Raw genomic sequence first — 10,432 nt, forward strand, 5'->3', positions numbered from 1 at the left:
AGGAGAATACAAGAAAAATGAAAAAAATTAAAAGAAATCAAAATCAATAAAAATTTAAAATAAGTAGCACCTTTTTAATTATATATTTCACATTAGTTAAACTTTTTTCTAATTTATAACTTTTACAAATGAATCTTATAAACAAACTATAATCTCTTGTATTGTAATGCAATTTATTCAATAAAATTATTTATTTACCTCTAAAAATATTATTTTATACCATGTACATAAAACTAAAAATATAAAAAAAAAATATTTACGAGACGTGTCGGTACCTGCGAATTTTTGATTACGTGATTGTAATTCGTCCCGCGTCTAAATAGGTACCTGATCGTCTTTCGATCCGATCAAATAGTATGGTTCGAGTATTTTGGATAGGATCGAATCCGTACGATGAGTTTTCGGATTAGTCGGCATTTTTGCCCGCCCCTAACCACCAGTCGTGCATATGGTATGAAAGCCTCCTCGTCTTCTTCGCCTTTGCATTTTGCCACGCACTTGCTGTTTACTGAAGAGTGTTCAAAAGGAGAATTTTGGGTTAAATATTGATTTGTTATTTCTGTCTTTCTGTGCAATTTCTCATAAATCGGATATGGTTAAGGATTTTTTTTAAATTTATTTGTTCATACCCTAAAAGTCTCTGAAAATCATGCTGAAACCCTCCGTTCATGGACATCTGATGACTCAATACGGGTAGACTCGGCCGCTCTTTCGAGTCCCGGAGTCGACTCGGTCCGAATCTTCCGAGTCTGAACGAGTTTTCACCGGGTCTACCGTCTCCGGTATATGACGGACCAGTTGCGGAAGTTGCGGTGAGAATTCAGCCCGGTCGAGTCCACTGGGACTCGACCGAGTCTTTGATTCAGTTATATTCTCAACTGTTTCAACTTTTAATTGTCGTGTCGTGTCCTTGCGTTTGCATTGTGCAACCCAAAGTTGAGATAAAGGGAAATGGATGTCTCCTTCATTTAGGTTCCTTTGGTGAGTGAAACAGTATTGTAAGGATTATGAAACCGTATCATTCGATGATTCGTCGACTGGTTCCTTTCTTCTCAACTCGGATTCGAGAAAACCACCTGAGACTCCTCAGTTCGACATTGGCATCATCCTCTGCTCTCCACGAACAACCTCCTCTGCAGTCTTCGCATTCCCAATCTCAATCTATAGTTGCGGTTCACATGACCGACAATTGCGTCCAGGTGCTCCATTTTATTCTATTTAGTTTGCAATTAGAAAACGTGTAACCCATTTTTTTTTTCTGTTTTCGTTTTCCCTTTACTATGTAACTTTGATTTTTAATTGTTTCATTTCACAACCTACTCTTTCAATTCGGATATTGATATTGAGTGATTGTCTAAAATGATATTCGGTTCATAGTTTGTTGAAATTCTACTGAATAATATGCAAATATTTTTAGTTTTGGATTAGTAATTTAAATAATTAAAGGGAACGAGGCAACTTCTGAGGCAATAAAACTATGTCCATTTATATTGTCATCTTTTCTTTTGGATCTTAGAAGATGAGTGATGACAAAATAATTTGGCTTGCTAACTAAGAATTTCTTTTAGCCTGCTTTCCAAAGTTATGTACTACTGTACCATATTTCTTTTAAAGGCACTTTCTAAAGTTTGCATGAAATGGTCCTGTTGTGGTGAGCTTTGCTTCCATTTGGTATTTCTTGTAGTTTGAGAGATGAACCAAACTTCTCCAGGCTCAACTCCAGCTTGGCTTGATTAGAGCTTGCTTGAGCTATTGGTTCATTAATTGATTCACCAAGGGCGATAGATTTGAGTGTTTGTTTACTTGGTGAGCTAGGGTCAATAAGCATATAACTTGAAATCTACATGCGAGTAAGTCAAGTTACTTAACTTTGAATTTAGCTCATTTGAATAAAAGCTCATTTTATCTTGGCTAATCAAGCCAAAAGTTGAATGCAATTTTAGGCTCAGTTAATCTCCAACAGCATCCAACCCCCCTTCTCCCTCCATCCCCTCCTCCCCCAAAAAAAGGTAAAAGAAAAAGTGAAAAGAAGAGAAAATTTACATTGTTGAGTTCATTGTAGTTAGTCTGTTACTCTGATTGTTTGATGTGCTTTTACTAGTTTCACATATTAACTGTTTGTTGACTAGATTTGGTTATGTCACTGTTTCCTACAGAGAATGAGGGAACTGCAATCTCAGGAAGGCAAGGAAAAGATGCTAAGATTGAGCTAGAAGCCGGTGGCTGTTCCGGTTTTCAGTATAACTTCTCTCTTGATGATAAGTGCAATGATGATGACAGGTTCGCGTGATTTTCCACTTGAATAAGTTCCCAACTGTGGATTATTGCTTTTTTTCATTTGATATTTTCAACTATTTTGTGGTTTAGTCATTCACATTCTTGCCTCCTATTCTTTGACCTTGCAGAATATTTGAGCGGGAAGGAGTCAAATTGGTAGTTGATAAAATATCTCTTGATTTTGTAAAGGGTGCAACTGTTGATTATGTTGAAGAGCTTATCCGTTCAGCTTTCCAGGTCTGTTGTTGCATATTATTAGTTCTGCAACATGAAGTATTTTTCTGTTGCATATATAAGCTGCTGAGTAGTAATTGATTTTCTGGAGATAGGACTTCTGCTTTACATTTCGCTTTGCCCTACCGGTACTATAGTTGACAGGGGAAAATGTTAAGTCCTAAAAAACAAAGGGCATCTTTTTCCCAAATTAACCTTGCTGCAGTGTTTCTTGGATAATTTTATTATGAAGGGCAAAAAATAGTTTAAGCTTCGGAGTTGCAAATAGTCAAGAAGTTTGTGACTCTCGATTGTGGATTAGAAACAAACTGGTTTGACTGACCGGAGTAAGCAAATTGTAAAGAATGGTTTAAGCCTATATCTCTGCTTTGGTGTGCAGTGAGTAATTTAAGCCTTAAATTTAAGGTTCTTTGGGATGATTTATGAGACATTCTACACCAATAAAAAGTCGAAAACAAATAATTGACTGACTTAGCCTGACCAAACAACATTGTTACATAGAACTTTCATCTTTGAGTTCATGAACAAAGTACTTTCTCACTCTCCTGATGTATTAGGTGATGTGCTTTCATCAACATTACATTTTAAAGATAATTGACCAACATGATTCCTTTATATGGGGCAGGCTTCTTCCAGTTTCAGTTTTTAGATCTAGAATGCTTCATGTACATGTTGAATTTACTTAATACTGTGTTCTATCTGCCTTTTTTGGATTAACGGATTGTAGATTCTGGTTATAAATGCCTTTATTGGTTACTATACAGGATTCTGGTCCATAAAGCAGCAACAAGGTTTTTTTGGTATGCAGGTATCTACAAACCCAATTGCTGTGGGTGGCTGCAGCTGTAAAAGTTCCTTTGTGGTGTAGTAGTTCTCTGACATTTGTTTTGTTTCACTATTCAGCTTGAGTCAAGAGGTTATTTTCATTCTCCTTTTGGTCCTGAATCTATGCTACATTTTTTTCTGTGCTCCATTTATTGACTCATAATCCTAATTAAATTCATTAATGTTGATTTGCTGTATGATTACCGTAAGCAGCAGTTTTAACTTTATATTTAAATTGGGGATACTATTCATGACCTGTTTCACTATATCTTTGACTCTTGATACAAAATCAGTACGGAAAAATGGGGGGCGGTGCACTGCAGGGGAAGAAAATGGTGTCCTTTTGGTTGAGGTGATTTCTGAAAATAAATGTATTTACTGAACTTGGAGCATTAATTGGAATTCCACCCAAAGTGTTTGGTATTCTGCCAATGTCAGAAAACAGTCAAAGATACTTGCTCTATGTGAGCTGTTAGGTATGGTGTGGTTATTCTGCTATTGCTACTTGATGTTCAGTTTTTCTGGTCATGCTTCATTTTATTTTTCCTTTGAAGAGTTAATCTCGTACAGAGATATGCCGTCTTACAACAAAAATTTTCTTTTGTTATCTAGGCTGCTCTTTTATTTATGTGTAGTAAATGCAGCCCTATTTGATGAAAATTAGGTAGGGCATTTTGTGTGTGTGTGTGTGTGTGTTTTTTTTCTTTAATTTCTAGGTAGCTTGGTATTTACAATTCCGCTATTGTCTCATCGAATTTTTGGGGTTTTATTATTTAAACTAGAAAGGTGGACATTATCAATGGACACTGGCACTGATTTGTAGTATGTCGCAAGGATGGAATCGCCTGGTATTGACCATTGAGTATTGGGGGCATCTTACAAATGTTTTTTGGTCCTCTTTTCGGGGAGAGTTGTTAAGCTGGATCCTTTGACATTTGAATCAACATTCAAAATTTTGGCTGCTTTAGTCTTGCTAACTGTTTGTGAATTTCACCTTTTTATGAGACCAAAATTCAACCTATGGCAAAAGGGAGATGCAAGTGTAATAAAGAGAAGTTGCAGCATAGATGTAATTTTACAGCTATTGTTGCAGCAAATAGTACTCCAACTCTGGGATTATAAAGGCAGCAAGATAACAAAATAGAAATACAAGTTTAGCAGCAAAAAGAGCAACTTAAAGAGGAAATTAGCAGAAAAATATTGTAGCTTATCATAACAAGTTCTAATGTTAGAAGACATTCTATAATTCACCAACATCATTTAACATATAGAATCAATATTATGGTTGCGATTGGAAGACGACAATCAGGATTTCAGAGCGAAAGGAATTCAAATAAGCTATATTTGCTTCCTATGTCTATTTGATGTGTTGGGTAATAGTAGTGCTAAAAATTCTGTCTTTTATTGCTGTAGTAAAAAAAATGCTATTATAAATGGCAATTTTGTTAATGATTGCCGTGATTCTTTTAATTTTTTTAATTTTCAAATTCATTTATTTTTTGTGCCAATTTTAGTTAATCAATTAGGAGTTTCCAATAGGGTAACATTGTCAATTAGGAGTGAAAAGGGGATGTAAAGATAGATATGGCCTTGGAAAAATCTGCCAAAGTTCCAGATGGCTTCTTCAGTGGTGGGTTCAGAATCTAAAAGCCACAATATTGATTCAATTGGCTTTGAGCAGGGGAGACCATAAAATCAAGAAGTATTTAAGTGTTAGGGTGCAATCTATACTAATTGAGGCCAATCTAGTCACTCATGAACTTGTTCAGTCAAATTTTGAGGTTAAAGTTGTATTGACGGAGTTCAGCATTTTATTCGAACAGTTCTAATAAAGTGACAACTTCAAACTCGAACCTAATATGTGAGGCAAAAATTTGTCAAGCTTAATTGAGTTCAATTGAGCTTCACGCATATATACTTGAATATTTTTAATATTTATTTGTATGAAATGTCTATCATAACCTTTGTTTAAAATTATATAAAGTATTCTTTGTTTATGGAATGTTTTGTATAAAACCATTGCTAAGTTCCTGGTGAATAGACTTAAGCCCCTCCTGAACTATTGCATTAGTAATTCTCAGGCAGCATTTGTACCCAATGGGCAAATATTAGATATTGTTATCATAGCTCGTGAGTATATTCACGGGCTTCATTCTAAGAGAGGGGAAAGGTGGAGGGGGGCAGGGGAGATGTCTCAGGCAGCATTTGTACCCAATGGGCAAATATTAGATATTGTTATCACAGCTCATGAGTATATTCACGGGCTTCATTCTAAGAGAGGGGAAAGGTGGAGGGGGGCAGGGGAGATGGCTATATGGCCCTTAAATTAGAAGTGTCTAAAGCCTATGATAGAGTTGAGTGAAAATTTTTGTATGTCGTGCTTAGCAAAATGGGCTTCTGTCCACTCTGTATCAAATGGATTCATGGCTGTCTTTCTTCTGTGTCTTACTTCTTCAATATAAATGCTGTTCAATCTGGTTACATTTGCCTTTCTAGAGCCATTAGGCAAGGGCACCCTCCATTTTCTTATCTCTTTGTGTTTTGTGCTGAGGGTCTTTCTAACCTCATTAACAATGCTGTCGACAATAATAAGCTTACTCGAGTGAAAATTTCTAGACAAAATCCCCCCGTATCTCATTTATTTTTTGCTGCCAACTCTTGGATCTTTTGCAAAGCTAAGCAAGACCTACAATGCTATGAGCAAGCCTTTGGCCAACAGATCAATATTGGCAAATCTGCTGTCTTTTTCAGCAAGAATACCAGTCCTAGAAATGTGGAGGATGTGATGCACCAGTTAGGAGGAATACAATATGCAACACAAACGAAATACCTAAGCCAATGGTAATTGGTAGATCCAAGAACAGTGTGTTCAGATTCATAAAGGATAACACGAGTGCCCGGGTCCAGAATGGGAAAGGTAAACTGCGTAGCAATGTTGGTAAGGAGGTTCTCCTGAAATCTCTTGCTCTTCCCTCTTATGCTATGTCATTAGTCAAATTATCTGATAACCTCTGCAAAGTTCTTATTGGAATTATGGCTAAATTTTGGTGGGGAAATGACCAAGGGCAAAGGAGAATGCATTGGATAAAATGGTATGATCTCTCTGAAATCAAAGGTAAAGGTGGATTCGGTTTTAGGGTAATACAATGTTTTAATGTTGCCTAGCTGGCACCTATCCAAACTTGTTGGTTAGCAAGGTGATAAAAGGCAAGTAATATCCTAAAACCTTCATTTTTGAGTCGAATGTTAAGGCTGGTGTCTCTTGGATGTGGCAAAGTTTACATCGCTTCTAAATATGCTGGAAAGTGGTGTTTGGAAACAGGTGGGAGATGGTAAATCTGACAACATATGGGGGGATAGGTGGGTAGGATATTCTAGCAATGGGAAGATCATCTAAGCTAGACCAAAAGACTGCCAACTAGTGATGGTTAATAGGTTGATTCAAGGATAGCAGTGGAATAGCAACCTGATCCGTTCTATGTTCTCAAAGGAAGAGGCTGAAGCTATCTTGCAAATTCATTCGAGCATCTTTGGGGAAAAAAGATAGGTGCAGATGGCAACACACAGCAAATGGATTCTGCTCAACCAAATCAGGTTATGCAAGGGGATAAGAGAGATGGAGAAATCATATGCCAACAAAGCACATGTGAACTCCAGCAGAAATAACGAGAAATCCAAAGTCTGGAATCAGTTGTGGGGGTTGAACATTAAGAGACAAAGTTAAGCATTTTCTGTGGAAGTGCCTCCACTACATTCTACCACTATGAGGAGATTTTTAGAAGAATAGGTAAAGGAGACCCAATGTGCAAATGCTGTGGTGAAGCCCCTGAAACATTGGAACATGCTTTACTCCTGTGCAAGGCAAGAGAATTTGCCTGGAACATGTTCCCCATTGTGTGGGATGGCATTAGTGAGCATAAATGGAACTTCTGGATATGGTGGGAATCCATGCAAGAAGCAAGATCAAGATTGGATGGTTAGGAACACATTGAACTCACTGCCAACTTCCTCTGGCAGCTATGAAAAACAATAAATGAGTGGTCCTTCAACCAGAAGCAAAAAGACAACCATCAAATTTCCAAGAAAGCTGTGGGAAACTGGATCGAATTCAAAGAGGTTTGATAGGATTGCAAACAATGCTGCTGAAGATCACAATCACGTGGATGACAGTCAAGGCATACTAGCTGATCTTCTTATGCAACATGCCACCACATGTACACTGACGCAGCCTTCAGTCAGAGTAACCCTCAATCTGGGATGGGAATTGTAGCGAAAGGAAGCAATGGCAACATTATCATAACTTGGTCCATACCATGTACATGTGCTAATGATGCAACAATACAAGAGGCTATTACCATCCGGACTTCTCTAAGCTATTGAGGAAAGCATGAAATATTTATTGATTCTTTCCGATTGTAAAGCTGTGGTGGAGAGAATCAATCAAAGCTGCAATGGGTTGTCCCCACTGGATGTGATCATTAACGACATCAGACAGCTTAGCCGATCGTTTTGGAAGTGTACTTTCTTTTAGTTTAAAAGAGAGATGAACTTGTGTAGACATGACTTAGCCAAATTGGCTATCTATCTTTTACATGAAACTTGGTGGAAGAGTCCTTTCTTATGTGGCTTAATAGAGAGGCCCATAAAGATTTCCTGACAGTTGCCCGTTTCCTACAAAGCTGCTGCGCAGTCTAACTAATCCTGTATCTATTGTTTATATATATCTAAAAGTTGATTTTTGACCCAAAAAAAAAGACTAGGTTTACATTCTAATAGGCACTTTATCTCACTGTTGAACCTAGTATGTTGAAAGATTTTAGACAGAAATACCTTCCTTTCTTGTATAATTACAAAATAAAAAATTTGGATTCGCTCCTTTTTTCATCCTTTTAAATATGAAGAAAAAAGTCATAAGTGATTAATGGATTATCAATTTGTCATTGGATTCTCCCGCGGGCAACCTTCTCTACTAGTTCAAGGATTCACACATAAAATTTCACGAGTGATTTTCTATATGTTTTTTGGTTTCACGTTGGGGTGGTTTTTGTCTTTTTGACTAGGTGCTAATTAGGCATGTCAATGGACAGAATTTGAGTTGAATTCTTTGATCCAAATCCACCCATTTATTAATTTAATTAGATCCAGACCTAAATCCAAACTCTTATGGGTCCGAAAAAGAAAGTTCAGATCTAGATTCTCATGGGTACCCCAATAGATATCAATTGTATTTTTTTTAACATACCAAAGTAAAATTATATAGAGTTTAAAAATAATATAAATACCATTCAATTATTATTTTCAAATAATAAAATAAATATTCAAGAAGTTGAATACAATATTATGAACTCAAAAAATGAACTATTATTGACTGATTCTATTTATTTTCAAAATTTCAACTATATCCATTCCTAAACTTTTAATTGTTTGCCTTTGCTATTTTCCTTTTCCTAAAATAGTTTGTACCAATTACAATGACAACTAGAATTAGTTTCAAAAGAGAAAACAATCATAAAATCTTATAGTATTCGATCCAATGGTCATAGAATTTAGATTATTTTATAAATTTACTAATATATAAATATGTGTGTGTGTGTATATATATATATACACATATACTATGTGTCTATCTATAATATATACATATACATTTATGTATGTATGTATATGTATATGTATATGTACATATATATATATATATATATATCTACATATATATATGTATATGTCTACGCAGTCCCTCACGACCCTCAAGAATCCTGCCATGTCCCTCATGTTTGCCATTTCTTCTGATGCCACACTCGCACTTCTTCGAATTAACTTATAGCCCTTCAAAATGCAGCATATCAACCAATCTTCTACAAAACGGGCGAATTGCGGAAGGAAGGCTGAAAGTCTCCGATTTCAGTTGCATTTATCCTCCTCTTCTCGTGCCACGTGTCTCGATTCTCATCGATCAAATTGGGGACACGTGGTAGCAATCGTGCCCCAGGCGGGATAATTTCGAATTTCAATTTTGAATTTGAATTCCAAATTGCAATAGTGGTCTCCTCTCCCCGATTCTTTTTCTATCCCATTCACTCGTGTGGGGGCCACCTTTGCAAAAGCCGCCCGTAGGCTTCGGCCACATGGCAAAAGGGTTCGACGGCCTACGTGCCGAGGTAGGCTCGCTTCTCGGGCCAAGGAAATTTGAATTCAAATTTCAAATTTTAATTTTTCCCTCCTTACCAGATCAAATCTAGACTGTCCATCTGACACGTGGAAGCCTTTCGACCGTCCACGTGTCCGCCCCGAACGTCTTTGTAATATTATAAGACGCTCGGGAAAGGGGCCTTAAAGGGGCTCATTATACAACCACTATCAATGTGCCACGTGTACTCAACCCAATCTACCTAATACAACAAATACTTTGCAATGGGTTGGGTGACGTCATCAGGTTGGGTTGGGTGACGTCATCTAGGTAGAGCTCCACACTGTGTGTCATTGACATCATTTCACTGAATCCCTAAGATTTCACCGGAAAACACAAACACTTCCTTCCCAGTTATCTTATCTTCATCAAGTGCAAGCACACGGGAGTAGTTCAATAGAAATACCAACTCTCTCCACTTCCTACTTCAATTCACAAGTAAGTTAGGGGAATTGTGCTCCGACGGTCTTCCACCCCATTCATGCTCTTTGTAATGGAGTTTCAATCACAATATCTAAGTGCAAAATAAATCGTCCATCCTAATAGATTATGATTCACGAGAGGACGATTATCTGAATTATGGATGCTTTCGGCCATAAGGTCGGAGCATATTCTCATCTAACAAATCAAAGGAGCTGTGTGCCGCTGTGCTTGCCGGGGAAGATAAGTGAATAGAAGTGCTTGCGATGAATTAGGGTTATCATTTTGTAGGCCACTTATACAGAGTCCCAACATATTCCTAATTTATTGATCAGATGGGCCAATCAAATGGTAACTGGGCCTCGCACCAGGCCCAATCCATCTACGACGAAAATATTCTCAACTTCTTGATCTATTGGGCCAATTAAAATTTGTCTGGGCCTCCTATTAGGCCCAATCCATTCTTGTCGAAAATATTATCAACTTCTT

General features: G+C 37.1%; 1 protein-coding gene across 1 annotated transcript; it reads left to right on the plus strand.

Moving 5' to 3' along the window:
- The first annotated feature begins 323 nt into the window (after positions 1-323).
- LOC113775638 (iron-sulfur assembly protein IscA-like 2, mitochondrial) lies at positions 324-7,995 on the plus strand. Its single transcript, XM_027320591.1, is given in 6 exon segments — positions 324-812; positions 973-1,199; positions 2,157-2,205; positions 2,208-2,280; positions 2,406-2,514; positions 3,320-7,995. Coding segments are annotated over 5 exon segments (483 nt in total). The 5' UTR covers positions 324-812; positions 973-1,007; the 3' UTR covers positions 3,380-7,995.
- The last annotated feature ends 2,437 nt before the right edge of the window (positions 7,996-10,432 follow it).

The sequence above is a fragment of the Coffea eugenioides genome, chromosome 6 (genome assembly GCF_003713205.1).
Source record: "Coffea eugenioides isolate CCC68of chromosome 6, Ceug_1.0, whole genome shotgun sequence".
Classification (NCBI taxonomy): domain Eukaryota; kingdom Viridiplantae; phylum Streptophyta; class Magnoliopsida; order Gentianales; family Rubiaceae; genus Coffea; species Coffea eugenioides.